Below are 22787 nucleotides of genomic sequence, written 5' to 3' on the forward strand. Positions count from 1 at the left end.
AGAAACTGAGGTCCACGGGGCGCAGGGGCTTGCTGGGCCTGGCCCAGAGCTGCCCACCCCTCCCGGGTGACCTAGCAGCTTTGTCCTGCGCTGTCCTACAGCAGAGGACCCAAGTCTCTTCTGTTCAGCATGAATTTGATCTGTCTTCTGTTCTCACCGCCTGCAAAACACAGGGGTTGTCGCTTTTCTGAGGAGCTGGAAATATCGTCTGGCTGGAAATATCGTCCCAAGGCCTGTTGGGACTTGTCATGTCTCTTTCATCCTGGCCTGAGAGCCAGAGAATCTCCACATGGTGTTTTATCGAGTCTTCCTTTCAGCATAAACCGCTGTAGGATCATCTGTCGTCGGAATCCCATGTTACCCCACTTGTGTGTTTCAGTTGGTTAAGGCGTTTTTACGTCTGGCAGCGGTTTTCTCCTTTGTGGCTTTTGTGGTTAATGCTTTTAATCAGCACCGATTCTTCAAGAAAAAGAGTTTGCTTTCATATCTCAGAGTCAATGGCCACTAGTGTGTGGGGGGTGGGAAGCGTCTTAAGAATGACGGGCTCAGACTCAAGGCCAGAAGTGCCCTCAGAGTCCGTCTGGTCCTGACCAAGCAAGGCATCGGTCCACAGGCCAGTGGGAGGTCTTGCCCAGGGCCCACGCGTGTTAGTAATGCAGCCTCTGGAAACTCCAGTCCACGTTGAGCGTGTGATTTGAAGCCTTCCGGTGCTGCGTGCAGGCGGACGTGGCTATCAGAGCCTGCACCTGCTCTGAGACCTGCTCCTCGGTCCTGCAGGCAGCCACTGCTGGTCAGTCCCCAACGGGAAGGGAGAGGACAGCCGTCTGCCTCGCCTGGCCCTCTCAGCACAGTGTCCGTGCTCAGCTAGGGGAGGCTGCGGGAGAGCCCTGAACCAGCCCCATCCCAGAAAACGTCATTCGTCCAGCTCTGCCAGGGAGCCACGGCACCTAGCTTCGTATCATGGCCTCACAGGGTACAGACAGAGCCGAGCATCCCAGGCGTTGAGCGGGTCTCGTTTCAGGCCCGAGGCCAGTTCTTACCTCTGTCTGCTCTCCTGCAGGTGATCAACGTCGACGGGACAAAGAGGCGGACGCTCCTGGAGGACAAGCTCCCACACATTTTCGGGTTCACGCTGCTGGGGGACTTCATCTACTGGACCGACTGGCAGAGGCGCAGCATTGAGCGTGTGCACAAGGTCAAGGCCAGCCGGGACGTCATCATCGACCAGCTGCCCGACCTGATGGGGCTGAAGGCCGTGAACGTGGCCAAGGTTGTCGGTGAGTCTGTTCAGCCTCCAGCCGCGGGTGAGCCAAGCCAACTGGCACCAGGAAGAAGCAGTGGGCTCATGGCTGCCCTTCAGTCCACGGGCGCCCACCCCGGGGGTTGGCGGGACAGGATATGGTGAAATCTGGGTAAGGACAGGTGGGAATGGACGTGGCATCTCGGCCGGGGATATTGACTGGGTAGGGGTTGTGAACGGGCGCTGCTGGTGATAATTATTATAATCACGGCTAATGTTTGTTAAGTGCCTGCTGTGTGCCAGGCTCTGGCAAAGAGCCTTCGTGCCCGAAGCAACCCCCTACTCTAATTACAGCATTGCCCCATTTACACTGGGAAGAAGGAGGGACGCATGGCCCCATCAGTGATGCGGCTGAGCTCGGGGCTCACTCCAGTCTGCCTCAGCCTCATCACTGGGGTGGCTGTGATTGTTGTCCAGTGTGGCCAGGCTGGACCTTCAAACACATACCTGTTTTTTTTTTTTTTTTAAGATTGTATTTATGCATTTGAGAGAGAGACAGCATGAGGGGAGGGAGGGGCAGAGGAAGAGAGAGAGGGACAAGCAGGCTCCTCGCTGAGCACAGAGCCTGATGTGGGGCTTGATCCCTGCACCCCAAGATCATGACCCGAGCTGAAGTCAGATCCTTAACCGACTGAGCCACCCACCCAGGCACCCCAAATACACACCTTTTATCTAAAAGCCAGGATCTGCAAAAAGCTCGCTTAACGTGATTTGTCTCTTTATGAAAATGATTCCAAATGTGGGTCATCAGGCTACCCTGGAGAGAGTAGAGTCCAGGTGTGGTGGGGGCAGGACCGCGGGCTCCATGCGGGCTGGGGCTCTGTTCCCAGTGGGGGCCTCTGCACCTCCTACAGCACCAGCACATCGGGGAGCTCACAGACCTCTCCTGGGTGAATGAATGAATGAATGAATGAGCAGAGAGGATCCAGTGCTTGTCCTCGGGTAGCTCCCAGTCTCTCAGTCTAGACGGTGAGACACTCTTAGCTCTACTGGCAGGCAGTGGCTCCAGCTGGGATGGTAGGGACGCCTGGCTCTAACACACACGGGAGGTCACTTGAGCTTGGAATTTAGGGAGCAGGTGGGGGCAAGGTTGACCAGGCTGAGGGGCAGCTGCTCAAAGGTGGAGGCGAGCCGTGGCGGGGGGGGCTGCTGAGAGCAGCTGCTGTGTCTGTGTCGCTGGGACGGGCCTTACCGTCCAGCGACCTGGGTTCCTGATAAAGAGGCAATGGGACCGATAAGCTTAGTCACAGTCGCCTTTTAGAACATGCTGATTATCCACCCTGGAAGGTGAGGCCTGTGAGTGACGGTTTAAAAAAAAAAAACAAAAAATAAAACCCAACAGGTAAGAAAAAAGATGTGTCTGTCGTGTGTGCTTTATCTTGAGAAATTGGGTTCATCCCTCTCTCTCATCTCAGGACTGACAGAGAGATGGGGAAGGGGTTCTTTTTTTAGCCGAACTACTTAACACTACGTTAAAGCCCATTTTACCGCTGCCTCAGGAGGTGAGTGAGATTAACAGGCTGGCCGACAATAAATGAACACCCTAAGTGCTCTGCTCTAACGGTGAAGAGACCCCTTTGGCGGGCCTGGGCGAGTCTGAGTCGGCAGGGCATTGGTGCCTGGGAGGGCCAGCCCGGCGCTCAGTCCGGTCAGCGGGCCCGAAGTCCAGGGCTGCAGTGTGTGTGCGCGTGTGTGCGACTTGTGCCATCACGTGGCATTCTTACACCTGTGCCGCTTCCTGCCCATGTCACCTTCACCAGCCTCTGGGCTTCGCTTGCTGCGACTGGAAAACAGCAGTGGGAGTGGCTCCTACCTCCCAGGCTGCTGGGCGGACGGACCGAGTTCACAGGCACTGGGTGGCCCCGGGCCCAGAGCCAGCCGTGTCGTCATTGTTTCTGTCCTTCCCCGTCGCAGGGGAGGACGTCGGCGTCTGTCACCCCCACCCGGTGTCCCCATGTGCTATCCGGCTGAGGTGGAGCCCCACGTGGCCGTGGATCCGTGCACGTCTGTCTCTGCTGGGCGCCGAGGCGCCAAGGCTTAGAGCCGGTGTGCTTGCTTCCAGGAACCAACCCGTGTGCGGACAGGAACGGGGGCTGCAGCCACCTGTGTTTCTTCACGCCTCACGCGACCAAGTGCGGCTGCCCCATCGGCCTGGAGCTACTGAGCGACCTGAAGACCTGCATCGTCCCCGAGGCCTTCCTGGTGTTCACCAGCAGAGCCGCCATCCACAGAATCTCCCTGGAGACCAACAACAATGACGTGGCCATCCCGCTGACGGGCGTCAAGGAGGCTTCCGCGCTGGACTTCGATGTGTCCAACAACCACATCTACTGGACGGACGTCAGCCTGAAGGTACGGTCTGTGAGACGTCCGACGCATGCAGCTTGGCTGCGAGCGCCTTGCCTGTGACAGCACCACCTCGGAGACTTTCAGGTTCTTTTTTACAGAGCTGTAACGTTTAGGGGCGCCCGGGTGGCTCATTCGGTTAGGTGTCCAACTCTTGATCTCAGCTCAGGTCTCGATCTCGGGGTTGTGAGTTCTATCCCCATGTGGGGCTCCGTACTGGGCGTGCAGCCTACTTAACAAAAGGAAGGAAGGAAGGAAGGAAGGAAGGAAGGAAGGAAGGAAGGAAGGAAGGAAGGAAAGAAAGGGCTGTAATGTTTATTGTAACGTGATCTACAATAATAAAATATGAGTAAACTATTTTAATAAACTAACATGAGCGATGATAACGAGCAGATCTGCGAGACACACAGATGGGCTTTTCTGGAGTGACCGTGGATCTGTGAAACGTCTCGTTCTAAGTAGACACGGTCTTCGGATTCACTCCCTCGGCGGTGCCCACCTGCGTGGCAAGTGCTGTCATTATGTGTGGCCTGAATATACAGGAATACATAGAGGGCCTTTTCCTCTCATAAAGCAGGATTTGGCAGACTAGTTCGTGGGCCGGCCTCCTGGTTTTGTAAATAAAGTTTTATTGGAACACAGCGGTGCCCATCTGTTTATGGGTTGTCCGCGCCTGCGTTTGTGCCGCTGGATCGTGTAGTTGCACCAGATCTGTGGCCCTTGCACCCTAAAGATGTGCTCTCTGCCCCTTGACGGAAGAGTTTGCTGGCCTCTGTTCTAAAGTACCGGACAACAGGGGTAACCTACTCATTTGTCTTTTATTCTACCGAAGGTAGATTCAAGATTTTCCTGATTCTTAAAGTCATGGGGGCTCACTGGGGAAAGAGGGCGGAGACAGAAAAGTATAAAGAAGAAAATAAAAGTAAAGATAAAAATCACTCATACCCCCACCCCCACCCCGGCTGACGTTTCAGGGGAGTTCCCGATGTCAGTGTTGGTCATGAGCCCGTCAGGGGCTCTAGAGGATTCTGTATCCTGGTTTTTTCACTTCACATTGTAAGGGGTATTTGATTACGCTGTTAGGAACTCTGTAACTCAGTTCTTTAGATGGTGAAGTATTCCACTGCACAGATAGCCCCTAGTTTATGTGACCATTCCCTTCCTTTAAATGTTCTAGTGGCTTCCAGCTTCCCCGCTCTGAACAATGCACGATCGCGAGCACCTCTGTGTTGTTTCCGTAACTCCTCATCTCTTGCATTTTTATCAGTTCCCTTGGATAAAACTTCACGGCGAAGATTACTGGATGAAAGGGCCTATCTTTATGTGATATACATATGTAAATATAAAAACTTAATTATTTTCCTTTTTTTTTTCTAAAAACGTCGTATTTTGCTGCATTTCAAGCGTTTATTGAAAAACTGTCAAACGTTGGCGATCTGACGCCACGTGTGGCCAGTAGTTGCTGGCTCCTAACCCGCGGCCCTTGCCTCCTCCCCTGCCCCCAGACCATCAGCCGAGCCTTCATGAACGGGAGCTCCGTGGAGCACGTGATCGAGTTTGGCCTCGACTACCCCGAGGGTATGGCCGTCGACTGGGTAGGCAAGAACCTCTACTGGGCAGACACTGGGACCAACAGGATCGAAGTGGCCCGGTTGGATGGACAGTTCCGGCAGGTCCTCGTGTGGAGGGACTTGGACAACCCCAGGTCGCTGGCCCTGGACCCCACCAAAGGGTAAGAGCCGTTTTTGTTCGTCACGCGTGTCCCCGCCCCCCTCCCGCTTCCGTACATCAGCCCGCGTGTGCCGACCCTAGGCTGAGGGGGTGGCTGTCCAGCTGGCCCTCTCATTAGAGCAGCCCTGACCGCCACTAGCTTTGAGGTGCCTGGGGCTGGCAGGACCCATGGAGGTATCTAGTTTACTTCACAGAGGGGAAACTGAGGCCCAGAGCAGAAGGAAGGAGGGGTGGCTGCTGTGTTGGGTGCCCTGCTGGGCACTTTTACCCGAGTTGTCTCAATGCAGCATCGAGAGGGGACTCCAAGGGGCAAGGGTCTCTGTCCCTGATTTTACAGATGTGGAAACTGAGCCTCAGAGCAGCTGAATGACTTACCGAGGGTCACGTAAGCAGGCAGAGCAGAGCTGGGCTCCTTCCCTCACCCCGTGTTGCTGGCGTTGAGGGCCTTGGACTCCAGCGTGCTCAGAAAGGGCTCCTTGCAGGCCTCCTAGGCAGGGTTCCACCTGGCCCGCAAGGCACGTGCCTTTACCCGTCAGGAGCCTGGGGGCCCCGCCCTGGGCACAGAGCCAGAGGGGCCAGGGTTGAGTCTCCCTCTGCACCAGTTGGCTCTGCTGGGGACACAGTGCTTGCCCCCAGCGCATCCATGGTGTGTACGGTGTACCGCAGACGCTGCCTGTCGCACACCGTTAGGAAGGAAAGATTGCAGGACGGCAAAGCAGAGGGAAAGGCCCAGTTTTAGCCAAAGGGCGGGTAGAAGGCACATGGTTCTGGAACGGGGGTTCCTTTCGTGGCGCTGTGGAAGAAGGAGGGAGGACCCTTTGGAAGCAGGAAAGCCGGGTTTGGATCCTGGCCCTGTAGCGCCTGCTGGCCTCGGATTCTTATCTTCTGCCCCTTTTGAGTAAGGGGACTGTATGTCCTGATTCACCCACATTCATCCTGCCTTCCCCTGTCACCCTGGCGTACTGTCCGGCTTAATTAGCATTTGTCTCTGACGAAAGTATGCCACCTGGAGTTCTAGTACGAGGTCACCCCGTCTGTGCCCCCGGTCTGGGTCTGTAAACGGATATGTTCGCACTTACCCTGCGGGTGAGCTGCTGTGGGAATTCAGGAGGCAGCACGGTGACAGCACCTGGAGGGGTGTTAGGGTCGTGGGGGCCTCCCAGGGTGTCACCCCGTTCCCGCTTCCTGGAGGGACATCATCAATGCAGCTTTCTCCAGGGTAGAATGGGCCATGCTGAGGACGGTGGTGATCGTGTCCCCCTGCCCTACAGTGAGAGCGGATGCCCCTGAGCCCGCCCTGCCCTCCCTGTGTCTTCCAGCTACATCTACTGGACCGAGTGGGGTGGCAAACCCAGGATCGTGCGGGCCTTCATGGATGGGACCAACTGCATGACGCTGGTGGACAAGGTGGGTCGGGCCAACGACCTCACCATCGACTATGCGGACCAGCGTCTCTACTGGACCGACCTGGACACCAACATGATCGAGTCATCTGACATGCTGGGTGAGGGCCAGGCGGGGTCCTGCTGGGCGGGGGCATTGCTGGGCTGGGGCGCCGGCTACCTCCCAGCCCCCACTGCACCGACCCCTCTGGTCTATGAGCCCTGAAGCCCCACAGGAAGTGTGGACACAGCCCTGGCTGCTTATCCAGTTTGTTTCCTGGGGGTTGTCACTTTCCACTCCGGTGCCCTTGCCATAGGCACGTCAGTAGAGGCCCCGGGGACAGCTGCTTCCTGCACAGCTACCAAGAGCCGGGGCCCAGCTAAGCCCTGCGCCGGGGCTCTAATATGGCGTAGGTTTTCACTGATGGGGAAACTGAGGCCCAGGGAGGTCACAGGATTTCCCTAAGGTCACAGAGCGCTGCCCAGACTCCAGGGCTAACACAGTTCATCTCCATCTGACCGGGGCACCTACTGTGTGCTGGGCATTATTCTCCGATCCAGTCATAGGCCGCACCCAACATCCTGGGATTAGGTTAAAAAAAAAGAAAAATACCTCGTTCCACGTCTCCCACCAGTGGCACAGGACGTGCAAATCTCGACTTTCTACTGTGGAAGGGAGTGGCCGTGCTAGCTCTCTTGGGTAACCGGGTGATAGGGCTGCACCATGTGATGGAGAGAATTTGATTTTTTGATCGCCGCTCCGGCCCCCCTGTGATGGGTGTGGTTGTGCCCATTTTACAGGTAAGAGAACAGAGGCATAGGCTGGCTGAATGTCTTGTCCCAGGTACTGTGTGAGCAGAGCCAGAGCTGGAACCCTGGTGTCCTGGTTTCTGCTCAGGGCGGGCTGCACCTGCCCTGCACGCTGCCTACCCAGGTTTCTGAGGCCAACAGGAAGGTTTGAACTTGTCTTCAAGAGCCATGCCAGCCCCACAGTGAATTACGAGAGGCTGCCTGAAATAATTAAGCTCACTGACTGCCCTGGAGGGAAGGCGCACTGGGGTGGAAATCGGTGCGAGCCCCGGATGCTTGCACGGCCCTGCAGACAGAGGGTGGCCACGTGCTGTGGGCCTGGCTGTCACTCTGCTCTAGCGAGCTTTCTGTTTAATGCGACAGACATTGACGACAGGGGCCTCGCTGTGGGGGCGCGGTCCTGGCCCTGCCTCTTCCTGCGTGACCTCAGCCCCGTGCCTTAACCTACCCAGCCTCGGCTCCCTGATACTGATGGCACCTTCCTCACGCAGCCGCCGTGGGCAGAACTAAGTGAGGCGGTTGGGCTGAAAGCGCTACTCATCGAGGCTGATCGTTGGGGGTCCGCTCCTGGTGCGGGGCCGGGGGCACGTGCGTGAGTGTATGTTTGATGGAGGCTGTTGGGGAGCATCTTTATGTAATAACTGCCTTGTTTCTGGCGGTAAAATAATCAATGTCGGACATTTTTGAAAACACAGAAACACAGGAAGAAACAGTGATTATTCATAATTTTCACCACCCCATGATAATCACTTGTGACATGTTGGCGTATTTTTTTCTAGTCTCAAAATTTTTCATTGATTTTTTTTTTTTTTTTTAAGATTTTAAATAATCTCTACCCCCAGTGTGGGGCTCAAACTCACGACCATTCAGTGGTTGCATGCTCCACGGACTAAGCCAGCTGGGCCCCCCTTTTAATTGATTTTTTAATTTTTAATTTTTGTTTATTTGTTTTTTTGTTTTCTTTTTTTAAAGATTTTATTTGTTTGTTAGAGAGAGAGACAGCCAGCGAGAGAGGGAACTCAAGCAGGGGGAGTGGGAGAGGAAGAAGCAGGCTCCCAGCGGAGCAGGGAGCCTGATGTGGGACTCGATCCCAGGACCCCGGGATCAGCCACCCAGGCGCCCCAATTTTTTTAATTTTTTAAAAAAAGATTTATTTATTTGAGAGAGAGAATGCACACACTCGAGCTTGGGGAGAGGCAGGGGGAGAGAGACTCTCAAGCAGACTGCCTGCCGAGCACAGAGCCCAACACGGGACTCGATCCCAGGACCCCAGGATCGCGACCTGAGCCGAAGGCAGATGCTTCACTGCCTGCGCCGCGCAGGCGCTCCGTCCGCTCTACCACGGATGGACGTCTGGGTTGTTTCCGGGGTGTGGCCCCGTACACATTATAGTCCGCAATGGGAGTGGACAGCACGTGCGTTTCTGTTGTGCTATAGGAGGGGACTTGCCCGGTCACAGGGCAGGTGGCCCCCAGCTGCAGTCGTCCCTGCTTCTTTTCCAAAGTGGTGGAACACTTGGACTTTACACAGGCTGCCAGGCAGCTCTGAACCAGTCGGCCCGGCCGCGTGTCACTGACGCGGTGCCCGTGCGTGTCCACGCAGGTCAGGAGCGCGTTGTGATTGCCGACGACCTCCCACACCCCTTCGGCCTGACGCAGTACAGCGATTACATCTACTGGACCGACTGGAACCTGCACAGCATCGAGAGGGCCGACAAGACCAGCGGCCGGAACCGCACCCTCATCCAGGGCCATCTGGACTTCGTGATGGACATCCTGGTGTTCCACTCCTCCCGCCAGGACGGCCTCAATGATTGCATGCACAACAACGGGCAGTGTGGGCAGCTGTGCCTCGCCATCCCTGGCGGCCACCGCTGTGGCTGTGCCTCCCACTACACCCTAGACCCCAGCAGCCGCAACTGCAGCCGTAAGTGTCTCGCGGTGCCTCCCCCGCCCCCCGCCCCCCGTGTTAGATCAGGCTGGCCCGGGGGCTGGGGCAGAAAGGAGACTCTTGTCTGGAGGTACCTTGGTGTTCATGGGTGGTTGAGTAGGCTGCACACTGCATAAAGCTGCATGTTACCTGGAGCCCAGGCCTGGCTCTGTGAGTGAGGGCTCTCCCCAGTGACTGGATTTTATATCCAAGGATCCTTCTGTGGAATGTCTCAGCTGAGAGCTTGCCCCGTGTACTTGTGTCTTGATGAAGCAACAGGTCCTCTACCCAGCCTGGGCCTCCCTACTCTTGTGCTCCCTTTGGTCCTCCCTACTCTTGTGCTCCCTTTGGTCCTGTGGTCCCCTGGGGGCCATCACCTTAAACGGTCAAGCAGAGATGCAGTCACCCACCACCGCTGGGGATGCCTATAACTTGAGTCTCTGCTCTTGCGGCTGGCAGACCTGGGGCCATGACTTCGTTTCAAACCACCCAACTGTAATTCTCAGACAGTGGCTCTATCTCTTGCCTCCGACACATTCTCAGCAGTGCAGTTTCTGCACGTAGGCAGTTTGGCTCGCTGACACCCCCCTAAAGCCCTCCCCCCACGCGCGTCAAGTTCAGTTCATTCAGTTTCAGCAGGTCACGCGAGCACACATACGCCCACGGCGAATGATACGGTTTCCAAGCAGTAAGTGCTTTATGGGAGGGGGTATGCTAGTAAATATGTGATATTTACTAGCATTACCCTCCTTCTGTCTTAAGTCTTGATAATTTAAAAATGCTATCGATTTAAAAATAGTTCACACACTTATGAAATATCGAAACAGCAGAGGCACATAGAACGTGGAGAGTAAAATCCGCCCTGTCCATCCCCAGGAAGGAGCTTTATGTCCTTCCAGAGTTTTCCCCAGTGCTCTGAGTAGGTACACATGTACGTCGGCCTCTCACGAGAAGGCGGAACGCCGTCCCTCCCGGCCGACCCCGTCTTGGGCTCCGGACGCTGACACGCAGCCCCCTCGTCTCTCTGCCCCATTCTAGCACCCACCGCCTTCTTGCTGTTCAGCCAGAAATGTGCCATCAGCCGCATGATCCCCGACGACCAGCACAGCCCGGACCTCATCCTGCCGCTGCACGGGCTGAGGAACGTCAAGGCCATCGACTATGACCCACTGGACAAGTTCATCTACTGGGTGGATGGGCGCCAAAACATTAAGCGGGCCAAGGACGACGGGACCCAGGCAAGTGTGCCTGTTGGGGGACACGGGGGACACTCCCGCGAGGAGCTCACCCGTTTCCAGGCTGCCACCCCCTTTTGCTTAGCAGGGGGGTGCCAACAGAGCACGGCTTGCGTCAACCACGATCTGGGCTCTAATTACGCCATCCCAGGGTATAATCCCAAGCAGCGTGAAACCCTTAGATTGTGATTATATGTAGAAATGGGATTTTTTTTTTCTTTCCACAGTGGTTTTGTGCAAGGCTAGTTGGTGTTGGTTATTCTGGATTTATTCTTAGTTCATTGGACTTGTAGAGTCAGTTTTGATATAATGAAACACATACGTTCCTAAACCCCACCGCACCGTGCCGAGTCACAGTAAAACCGCAGGGCTGTGGGACAAGGGCGCGGGGTGCACAGCACTCAGAACTCGCGTCGGGGACACGTGAAGAAAACATAGGGACCTCGTAGATACAGGTGTGCCTTTCCGCATATGTAAATGATTCAAGACAAAACTCCTAGCGACCTTGAAGAGACCTGAAGCTGGCCGAGGCCTGGGGCCGGAGGGCCGCAGCTCTGGGTTTGTGTGACCCCACGGGAGGTGGCCTGTCTGAGGTGGGGCGGGGATTTACACGCGCAGTGTGCGCAGGCGTGGCTCGTGGCACACGGGAGGCAGAGGGCGCCGGAGGGGTCCCCATGTGGCTCGCGGGGTGCTGCGGGCCGTCCTCGCATTCCCCTAGTGTTTCTCATGGACGGAATCGTGCGTTGGCAAATGCAAAATCCATGTTAGGCTCAGACTGGCCCCAGTGAATTGCTGCCCAGAACAAGTACGAGTTTTCCCAAAATGCTTCTTGTAGCAGAACTGACTGCTTTCGTGTTAGGTTTCGGTGGCCTGTTCCACATAAGACATTGTCACGGCAGCCTTGGGGCCCACTCGGGGTCTCCATGTGGCTGTGGCCGGCGTCCCGTTAGTGTGGCATTCACCGACATGGCTGGCTCATCCTGCCAGTTTCCGAGGACCCCTTTTACAGAAGGCACGGAACCCAGTGCTCCCTTTCTCCGTGGCGTGGTCAGGGTAGGACCTTACGTCATCATGGTGGAAACTTGGTGCTGTTACAAGACGACGCAGAGAAATGCTGCCAGTGGAGACTTCCAGATGATTTTTGTGTCTGCAAAGTTCCCTTGGCTGTTCTCCACCCTGACCTGGGTGCCAGCGCTGTGTGTCCGGCTTGGGCCTTGGTTCTGACAGAGCTCCAGCGACAGCACAGTGTGGACAAGCCGTCCCCTGCCGTCTGTGTCCTTGGTTGGTGATAAAAGTCCCAGCTGAGCCTGGGCAGCTGCGGTGTCTTCTCTGGGGGGGGGCAGAGCCTGGTGGAATGGTGGGAATGTGTTCCTTTCATCCCTTCCCGCACGTGACAGTCACACGCAGTGCTTTGGAGGATGGGAAGTGTGAATTGATGGCTCGTGGCTTCCCTGCCGAGGAAGGTACTGGGCGCAAATTGCCTTAGCGTCTCATCAAGAGGTGTTCTTTCCTGGTGTCCTGCAAAAGCAGGGAGAGACTTTGAAGGAAAAGTCCTTTAGGGACACCTTCTGGGTTTCTACTTAATTTGGGAAACATCTGTTTCTCTCCCTGTGAGTCTTGCTAAGCTCCACCTTCTGGTGGCTTTGATCCTTCATTAGAGGGACCCCTTACCCCCAAGGATGAGGTTTCATTTTATTTATTTATTTCTAAAGATTTATTTGTTAGAGAGAGAGAGCGAGAGAGCGAGCGCACACATGGAGGGGGAGGGGCAGAGGGAGAGGGAGAAGCAGGCTCCCCGCTGAGCAGGGAGCCCGACATGGGACTCAATCCCAGGACCCTGGGATCACGACCTGAGCCGAAGGCAGACGCTTAACCGACTGAGCCGCCCGGGTGCCCCTCCCCCCTGGCCTAGGGATGATGTTCTAAATTATCATCTACTTGACTAAACTGTTTTTCCAGTAAACTTTTTTTATTATAGTAAACATAACATTGGGACGCCTGGGTGCCTCAGTCAGTTGAGTGTCTGCCTTCGGCTCAGGGTCCTGGGAGCGAGTCCCGCATCCAGTTTCTTGCTCAGCGGGGAGCCTGCTTCTCCCTCTGCTGCTCCCCCTGCTTGTGCGCGCTCTCTCTCTGGCAAATAAGTAAAATTTTTAAAAAAGCTTTAAAAAATATACATAACATAAAATTTGCCGTTTTGACCATTTTCAAGTATACAGCTCAGTGGTGCTAAGTATACTCACGTCGTCACACTGCTGTCACCCCAACCATCTCCAGAGCTCTGTCATCTTCATCTTCCCGCACTGGAAGTCTGTCCCCACTAAACACTCGCTCCCTTCCCCCCTCCCCCAGCCCTCGGCCACCACCCTTCTACTTTCCGTCTCTATGAATTTGATTTGTCTAAGCCCTTCATGTAAGTGGGATCCTGCAGTATTCATCTCTGTGTCTGGCCTCTCCCACTCAGCATAATGTCCTCAAGTTTCATCCGTATCATAGCAGGTGTCAGAAGGTCCTTCCTCTTAAGGCAGAAAATACTCCACGGTGTGGACGGACCACAGTTTGCTTCTGGGTCCATCCACTGATGGACCCTGGGTCTTCGGGCTGTCATGTCCACGCTGCTGTGGACACTCCCATGTGGCTAGGGGCTGCTTGGTACTGGTGAGGAGGGCGGGGTGTTGATTGTGGTGTCGAATAGGGTTCTATTAAGGAATTCTGCATTTGCATAAGTATCGTTACTGACATTAAAGTTGGAGTTTGGGTTTTATAACTGGCCGGTCGTTACAGTCCGTCTGCCTGAGGAGAGGTGTGGGCAGTGTGTCGCCTCATGCCCCATGCATTTCACAGCTGGTTGTTCCGATGACCGGTGTCCCAAAGTCTGGTTGCGTGCCCGGCCCTCGCAGACCCGCCCTCCCCGGGAGCCTGATTGCTACGAGGGCCGGCTGGAATCTTGCTTCACTCCCAGCCTGGCACTTGCTCAGCACTGTGGTCTTTGGCCAGAGTCTATGGCTTTTGGGAAAAGAATGTGCCCAGTTGGAGATGACGCTTGGCTCCCAGAGCCCCCAGCTCTTTGGGAAGTGGATTTTGTTAACCTGCAGAGACACACGGCCCTTTAAATCGGTGCCTTGTGTTCAGACGTGAGTCACACGCTTCTGGCTGCCCAGTGGGACTGGACCAGAAGCTGCTGTTCGTGTGTGGGGGGGTGGCCCTTTCCAGCTGGGTTTGAGAGGCTGGCCCTGGTGAAGGGGCTTCTTTCTGGCCGCAAGCCCCTTCTTGCACCAGGAGACTTTGTTTTGACTGCTCACTGGAGATCGGTGAAATTTGCAGTGACCTCTTAGCAGGTCATCGTCCCAATGACACCCTTCTCAGAGGAAGGGGCTTTTCATCCAAACCACAGGTAGCAGCTCTGTGAAGCCCACTTTGCACCGGGTCGTATCGCCTGAGAATCTGAACACAGTCTTTCACGGGTAACCCAAGGGGCCCAGATCCACCAGGGAGTCAGGCTTCTGGCCGGTAAGGGAGATGAGGGTGCCATGGGGCTCCCCTCTCCTCCTGCAGCATTTCGTGAAACAGGGTATCCTGTGCCGGTAGCTCCGAGAGCCAGGGCTCGACCCCGAGGTGCCCCGGATGGCTGAGAGTCAGGTGGAGTTCTCCGGGGAGACTCCCAGGGCAGAGACCCAGGGTGTGGACAGTACCCCCGCCGAGAGGGGGTTTTGGCCCCTCGCTCTGGAGATGCAGTGTGTGTCACCCCCCCACCCCAAGCCGGGCCCGCACCCCTGGCCTCTCCCTTGGGGAAGATGGCTAAGAGCGGTGCACTTCTGTTCTATGCACCTATTGTCCCGGTACCCTAAATGTAAAAATCACAAGGTTTGAAGGTCTACTTCCAAAAGCCTGAGTCCAAGACAATAGGCAAGGAGAGAAAAGATGTCTCGAGAAGGAGGCTGTGGTCCTGGGCTGACTGTGGAGCCACGGGCGGCTCTTCCGTGGGGCAGGAACAGCACCAGAGGGCGTGGGAGCTGACAGCCCGCTGTGAACGTGCGGATGGGTGGGCTGGAGATCCGAGCTCACGGCCGAGAGCCCTGCCAGGAGCTGCTGCCTGGTCAGATTCCCTCAAGCAGGCGTGTGGTGTGCGCTGATCCGACGGGGAGGGGCCCCAGACAGGGTTGGAGTCTCGACTTGCCGTCTGGACTCAGGCACCAAGGCCTCTGCCCTCCCGTGATGTCCGTAGCCAAGGCTCGTCTCTTCCTTTTTACAGCCCTTCGTTTTGACCTCTCCAAGCCAGAGCCAAAACCCGGACAGGCAGCCCCACGACCTCAGCATCGACATCTATAGCCGGACGCTGTTCTGGACGTGTGAGGCTACCAACACCATCAACGTCCACCGGCTGAATGGGGATGCCATGGGTGTGGTGCTCCGTGGGGACCGAGACAAGCCGCGGGCCATCGTCGTCAACGCCGAGCGAGGGTGCGAGGCCGAGGGGTGGGTGGGCACCGCAGTGCGCGGTTCTGCACCCCAGTGGGGAGACACAGGAAGGATAGAAGTCTTAGTTCATAGGTTTTGTACCATCCCTATCAAATCTGAACCCAGTGCAAAGTCCTTCCAGAGCGTCCCAGCTGATGGCTGCTTATTCACTTGCATACATTCCATCACAGGGAGCTCACTACTTCTTCTGGCACAGCCTCAACTCCTTGGAGCTTCTTTCTTCCATGGAGATGTAGGCAGACTGGGAGGGTCCCAAACGGAATAACGAGGGCGAGAGGGAGGCCGAGAGCCACGTGACATAAAGCTCGGAAATAAAGCTAGTCATGTGAAGGTTTGGGGACGGGCGGCAGGCGCACGACAGGCCACCTTCAGGTACCTACAGGGCTGCCACCAGGTGGGGCTCAGACGTCGGGAGGCACCGCTTGAGAGGGCGCATTCCTGGGGACAGCTAGTGGGAGCACAGGTCCTGGGCCGGGCAGACCCAAGGTTGGAACCTGACCCCATCACTTACTGCCCTTGTGACCTTGGGCACATGATGCAAGCTCAGGGATCGGAGGACGATGGTGGTGTCAGTCCCTGCGGCACACAAGGGCTCAGGGAGCACAAGCCTAGTTATTTTAGGTGGCTCTTAGCAACCTGATGAGACCCTCTTGAGGCCGGCCTCCACGGAGGCAGGGACTTCTTAGCCAGCGTGCGTGCCAGTCCTCAAGGCTGTCACGACAAATGATTACCAGCCGGGGAGTTAAAAGAACAGAGGATTGTCCTTTCACGGTTCCAGGGGCTAGAAGTCTAAAGTCAAGTGTCCGCAGGACTGTGCCCCCTCGGGCGGCTCTGCAGGGACCCTTCCTTGTCTCTCTTCCAGCTTCCGGGGGCTCTAGGTGTGGACCAGATGGCCTCACCTTGATTCTTAATGGTATCTACAAAGACTCCGTTTCCAATTAAGATCCCATTCTGAGCTCTGGGTAGATACGAGTTCTCGGGGGAGACACCATTCAACCCCATACAGCCGTGGGGGCCAGCCCTGCCGGGTCCGGGACTGCTCTGTGTGGCCGTGGAGACGGCAGGTCGTGACACCTGTCCTTCCCCCGCCCCCTCCCGCAGGTACCTGTACTTCACCAACATGCAGGACCGCGCGGCCAAGATCGAGCGAGCCGCCCTGGATGGCACCGAGCGTGAGGTCCTCTTCACCACCGGCCTCATCCGGCCCGTGGCCCTCGTGGTGGACAACAGGCTGGGCAAGCTCTTCTGGGTGGACGCGGACCTGAAGCGCATCGAAAGCTGTGACCTGTCAGGTATGTGCCTTCGGGGCGCCCCGGGGGCGAGTCCCCCAGCGACCCACAGGTCTGACCTTCCCCGGGCCAGCCGGCCTCCCTGGTCATCAGTAACGCTGGTACCAGCTGCCACGTTTGTCAGGGGTCTGTTTCGGGTGGGCCTTGTGCCGGGGCTTTGTGTCCACCACATACAGTCCCCGCTAAATGTTCCAGACATAGGTCCTGAATGATCCCCATGTGGTGTGGCAGAAGAGGAGTCTCAGAGAGGGTGGGTGACCTGCCCAGGGACCCACAGCGCGGGCTGGGGCAGGAGTCTGACCCCTCCGCCTCTAGCACCCCCACGCTGTAGCTGCCCCGAGGGGCTTTTCTTCCATGCGTGGGGTGCGGGGGGAGGGGCTGGCCCAGGGGGAGGCAGCCCAGACGGGAGCAGGGCTGTCTAAGGGCTGGTTGCAGATCGGCCCACTTCCGGGGAGGCCGCTCTAGCTCCCGGGCCTGGCCAGAGCGCACAACCCCCCAGGGTCCCTGGCAGCCCTCTGTTCTGAGCTGAGCATGGGCTGAGCTCTGGGGGTCAGCCGCCCCTCGGGGGGCACTTGTCCCACTTGCAGGGGCCAACCGCCTGACCCTGGAGGATGCCAACATCGTGCAGCCCGTGGGCCTGACCGTGCTGGGCAAGCACCTCTACTGGATTGACCGACAGCAGCAGATGATCGAGCGCGTGGAGAAGACCACCGGGGACAAGCGGACACGAGTCCAGGGCCGAGTCGCCCACCTGACCGGCATCCACGCCGTGGAGGATGTCAGCCTAGAGGAGTTCTGTACGTGGTGGAGGGTGTTGTGGGCAGGTGCCTGACGGGAGGGTGGGCATCTGTGCAGAGCCCCGAACCGACCCCTCGGAGCGAGTAGGGGGCTGGCCAGGGTGAGGGCTGCGGGACGGGCTGTTGGCCGACGGGCCTCGCTGCCCCTCCGTCTCAGCAGCGGAGCCGCGTCTGACCTCCCCCTCTACCACCAGCTGGACAAGCTGCTCTGCTTTTCAGGGCTCCCGTGATTCGTGATTAGATTCACGCACCTTGGAATTAGTAACCCTTTTGATTAACTCCAGCTCAACTCATGAGTAGTCTCGCTGCCATCTGCAAAACCCCTTTGCCGCGCACGGTAACAAAAGCACGGGCGTGACGGTTCGTTGCATCCACTGTGCGGGGGATCAGGCTGGGGACTGCGATTTAGGATTCTACTTTACAACAGTCTGGGCTGCGCCCAATGGCGGGGAAGGAGGGACCCCTACCCTTGGGAACTCTTGTTCCTCCGTCCCCTCCGTATATGGCTAGAGATGGATTTGGGAGCGTGTGTGTGTGTGTGTGTCTGTCTGTCTGTCTGTCTGCCCACTCTGTTCGGTAAGTAGACCCTGGCTGCCAGCTGGGTGCTCGCTGCTGGGACAGAGCGGTGAGCAGGGCCATCGCTGCCCCGTCCTGTCCAGCTACCTTCAAGCTGCCCATCTTCGAGGCCCTGGGGGGTGCCCCACTTGCCTGCCTCACCGGGGCCCCTCACCCTCCCACTGGCCGTGTGTGTCCCCTCCCTAGAGTCCCTGTCTCTGATCACCTTTCCTGTCCTGCTCTGAGTGACTCCTGCTAATTCTTGGCTCCCCCTTGGCTCAAGTGTCATGTTCTCAGTGGATAAGCTTCTCTCTTGAGCTGGGGGCGTCCCCTCTGATGAATCGGTCACTTCTGTGTTGACTGCTGAGTGGCTGGTTTCTGGACTTGTGGGTTCTTGGCCGGTTCCTGGATAAGTGAAGCAGCTGGGTAAGCGGCTTCCAGATCGCTCAGGTGCCTGATGGATGTGGGTCAGGGCGCCTGAGTCCCCTGGCCCCTTGTACCATTCTCAGTGAAGCCACGGATTCCTGGGTGTCACAGCCTTGAGAACTGCTGGCCCGTGGTCAGAATGGTGAACTTTGAGCCCGCAAACATCCAGGCCTGCTGGTGTTGGCACAAAGCCCGGCCTGCCGACCAGCAGCTCCTTGGACCTCGGGGTGGGAGAGCCAGGAAATGTTTAACAAACAGGGATGAGGTTGGAGACTGGGGCGTCCCTGTGAGTGCTAATGTCCAATGTCTAGGGTGACGTGGAGAGGCCTCTGGTTTTGGGTAAGGGTGGGAGATCCCTGAGCGAACTCTCCTGTCTTGGTCTGGGACGTGGGGCACCCAACCTGGTTACTCCCGAAATTCTACAGCTCAGCTCTAAACCACGGCTGGCGCTCCGTGGCCCCTGGGCCCCATCTGGGCGTCACCTGATTTTGTAAATAAAGCTTTATTGGCACACAGCCACGCCCATTGGTTTATGTGCCACGCATGGCCGCCTTTGTGTGACAGCTGGCAGACTCGTGACAGATGGTCTGGCCCGTCAAGCCAAAACTATTTACTTTCTTGTTTATAGAAAAAGTGTGCCAACCCCTGCTCCAGACCGTGGCCTCTGTCACTCTAAGTACTTAATCCCCGAGGCTGAAGCAGGGCACCGGTTTTTCTGCGGGGCTGGGGCTGCGGGTCATGCTTTCTCTCATTTCCTCTCACCTGACGGAGGCCCCCACGCTCCCAGGCTTCTTCCTGTGGGTCAGGTGTTGGTTAATTCAGTTCATTGTACTGACAACTGCAAGTTCCCCGGGGATTCGCGGTCCTGCTATTTAGCCCCGCGCGTCTTCGCTTCCTGTGGCGGCCGTAACAGATCGCCACAGACCGGGTGACTCAACGCAACGCAAGTGTCTTCTACAGGCTGGAGGCCAGACGTCCGAGATCAAGGTGGCAGCGGGCTGCACCCCTTCTGGAGGCTGTGGGTGTGGGCGGCTCACTGCCCCTTCTGTTTGTGGTGGTGGCAGGTGCTCCTTGCGACCACAGGCCTCCAGGCTCTGCCTCTGTCACCACACAGACTTCTCCCCTGTGTCTGTCTGCGTCTGCACCTCCCCTGTGGTCTCTTAGAAGGACACCTGTTGTTGGATTTAGGGCCCACCCAGAAAATCCAGGATGATCTCCTCTCCGGATCCCTAACTTGATTACATCTGTGCAGACCCTTTTTCCAAATAAAGTCACATTCACGGATTCCAGGCATGAGAACATAGATATGTGGGGACCATCACCCAACCCACTGCACCAGGAGAGACAGGCAGTGCAGAGCGGTGGTTGTGGGCGCAGCGGGAGCTGGTGCGGATGGGCCAGGGGGTGACGTGAGTGCTTTCGGCCTCCGTGTTCCTGTCCGTAAAATGGACGGCAGAGGAAGTAGACTCTGTAGGCTGCCCTGGGAATTAAGTGGGGCGATGTGTAGGGGCCTGGCCCACGGAAGCACCCATTCTTCTGAGTTCTCGCCTGGCCCTTGTTTCCAGCACCCCCTGGGCTGCAGCCCTGAGGTGAGAGGCAGAGCCCGACCCCCTCCCTCTTTTTGTCTCCACAGCGGCCCACCCGTGTGCCCGGGACAACGGCGGCTGCTCTCACATCTGCATTGCCAAGGGTGACGGGACACCACGGTGCTCATGCCCGGTCCACCTCGTGCTCCTGCAGAACCTGCTGGCGTGTGGTGGTAGGTGGGACCTCAGCACCTTCTCCTGGGACACCGGGCCCCCCGCCTGCCAGGTCTCTGCCCAGCCTCCTTTTAAAATCACAGTCACGGTGGCATCCAGCCTCCAGGGCCAACTGTCTCTTCATCTGCCCTCCTTTTCCAGCGTATGCATTCGGGGCTGTGAATGGCCCTCAAAATACTGCTTTTGCTGCATCCTACAAATTTTGATAAGTTCTATTTTCTTCCATTAGCTTACATTGTTTTAACATTTCTCCTAAGACCTTCTCTGGCTCCTGAGTTACTTAGAAGTGTATTGTTTTAATATCAAAATAGTTGGGGATTTCCCAGCTATCTCTCTGTGACTGATTTCTAGCTTAAAGATTTATTTATTTTTATTTGAGAGAGAGAGAGTGCGAGTAGAGGGAGGGGCAGAGGGAGAGAGAGAATCCCTGCTGAGCACGGAGCCTGACGTGGGGCTGGATCCCAGGACCCTGAGATCACGACCTGAGCCCAAATCAAGAGCTGGTTGCTTAATCAACTGAGCCACCCAGGAGCCCTTGGGTTCTAGTTCAGTTTCACTGTGGTCGGAGAACACTGTATGATTTCTAGCCTTTTAGCTTTGTTCAGGTGTGTGTTATGACCCAGCCTGTGGCCTTTCTTGGTGAGTGTTCCGTGTCAGCTTGAGAAAGACGTGTCATCTCCTGTTGAGGGGAGTGTCTGTGGACGTCCGTTAGATCCAGTTGATGATGGTGTTGGTCAGACCGTCTGTGTCCCTCCTGACTGCCCGTGAGCTCTCAGTTACTGGCGGGGGTGTCGAATTCTCCAATAGTGGGCTTGTCTGTTTCTCTTTGTAATTTTGTCTTCTCTCTGTCCTTCCACCCTTGATCCTCTTCTTCCCCTAAAGCTGAGTGGGGAGTGGTCAAGAATGTAAGCTTTGGGGTCAGACAGACCTGGTTCAGATCCTAGCTCTACCACCTCCCAGCTGAGCGATCCTGGGCTGGTCCCTTGCCCTCTCTGAGCCTCCACTTCCTCTTCTGTGGAATGGAGAGGTCGAGAGCACCTACCTCGGAGTTGCTGTAGTATTATGTAACGAGCACTTTTGCATGATCTGACATGTGGCACACAGAACTGCCAGCTGCTATTAGTTGTGGGACACTGGGCAGTCCTAATAAAAAGTGATAATTATTATCGCTGTGAGGAAGCCCAAATCCCAGGACTTCCTCTCTGCTGCCCCCAGTGGCCCCCAGGTGACATTGTATCCTCACATCTCCCCATCTCCTCTGTGACCTCAGAGGCTGGTATTAATCCTGTCCCTTTTCTGCCTATCCTCGCCCCTTGCGGCACCCACACTGTGTCCTACGCACCGCAGATGCTCAGCACGTGCCCGTCAGTACATGGATGCCTGTTCTCGGCTCGCCTTGCCCCTGGAGCTCAGGGGGTAGGACCATAGGGCCTGTCCTTCTGGAGCTTTCTACTGCCCTGCCTTACACTGCGAACCCCAGAGGGCTTTGCCTAGAGCCGAGGGGACATCTTGTGGCTGTCCCTGGTGGGGGCCACCTTGACCCTTCTGAACTTCTTCATGGCTTTCTTCCAAGTTCCAGCCCCAGGGCTCACGTGGTTTTGTGGCCTGAGTGGCAGACTCCCACAGATGTCTAGGCTGCCCTGGCAAAGAGGGGACTGCACAGAGCGCTCAGTTCTCCCTTGGACCCCAGCCCTGGGCCTCTACTTGAACGACGTGCCCCCTCTGTCCCTTCCCCACCCCCACCTTGGGCCCTTCAGACTTGTGGATGCCTGGCTGCTTCTCTGGAGAGAGCACAGAAGCATAAGAGCTCGGAGGGGTTGTCAGGGGTGACGTAGGAACTCATACCTCACGAAGTGGCAGGAGCCAGACGGCGGAAGGTGCAGTCACGTGCTTCAGCATTCTCAGTGACGCACCACTAAAGCTATTTGAGCCCTTCCCGAGCCAGGCGCGGCCACGCACACCCACGCTTACCTTGCTATCCTGTGAGGAGCGTGGGACGTAGTGTGGCTGCTTCTGTGTTAGGGATGAGGGAACGGAGGCTCTGGGAGGTTGGGGAGTTCGTCTGGTTGTGCAAAGTTGCCGAGGGGAGCCTTGGTTCAACCCCAGACCTGTCCAGCTCCCACCCAGCCCCACCCTGCTCCCAACTGAGTCCTGGCCGGGACTTGGCCTGCACTGAGGAAGGTGGACATGAGGAGTGGAGCGACTGGCCATGGTCACCTGGGAGGAGATGGCCCCAGATCTCCCGTCTCCTGCTCACCCAGGTCCCCACCTTCAGGTGACTGCCTCCACCGGCAGCCTTCCTACCCCCCCTTGCACCCTCCCACCGTGGTGTCCTCGCTCTCCTGCCTCTCCTTAGCCTGCTCCTCAGCAAGATGGCCAGCAGGTCCTCTACCAACCCCCCGCCGTATCTGCGGGTGCGCTGGTCACCCGCAGAGTCCCAGCCCGACTGCTCCAGCTGCCCCAGACCTGGAACAGGTGCCAATGCCAAGCACCTGCTTTCTGACCCTCCGTCTCCCAAGGGCTGTGTGTGTGTCGTGTGCGTGCGTGTGTGTGTGCGTGCCGTGGCTGCTCAGATGTGGCCAGGTGGGCATGGGTACGGACTCTACACTACATGGGCCGCCCAGCCTGGGACCCCAGGCCGGCAAAGGTGGGGCTCCAGTGGGCATCCCCAGACACCCGGCCCAGTGCCTGGAGTGAGGAGATGGAGACGCACAGGGTCGGCCCTGGCTTCTCAGTGGTCAGGGTTGAGTT

The 22787-nt window shown here is 57.0% G+C and overlaps 1 protein-coding gene across 2 annotated transcripts in view; it reads left to right on the top strand.

The window, feature by feature from the left end:
• The window catches only part of LRP5 (LDL receptor related protein 5), a 99174-nt gene that overhangs the window by 65772 nt on the left and 10615 nt on the right, over positions 1-22787 (top strand). For both annotated transcript variants that reach the window (XM_087855088.1, XM_045775615.2), the window contains 10 exons: positions 1061-1277; positions 3363-3652; positions 5152-5378; positions 6697-6881; positions 9172-9495; positions 10537-10736; positions 14983-15191; positions 16311-16501; positions 17086-17295; positions 19910-20035. In XM_087855088.1, coding sequence (XP_087711214.1) covers positions 1061-1277; positions 3363-3652; positions 5152-5378; positions 6697-6881; positions 9172-9495; positions 10537-10736; positions 14983-15191; positions 16311-16501; positions 17086-17295; positions 19910-20035 — 2179 coding nt within the window. The remainder of the gene's footprint in view (positions 1-1060; positions 1278-3362; positions 3653-5151; positions 5379-6696; positions 6882-9171; positions 9496-10536; positions 10737-14982; positions 15192-16310; positions 16502-17085; positions 17296-19909; positions 20036-22787) is intronic.

This window comes from Ursus americanus, chromosome 24 (assembly GCF_024610735.1).
Source record: "Ursus americanus isolate L20-20 chromosome 24, mUrsAme1.1.p, whole genome shotgun sequence".
Classification (NCBI taxonomy): Eukaryota; Metazoa; Chordata; class Mammalia; order Carnivora; family Ursidae; genus Ursus; species Ursus americanus.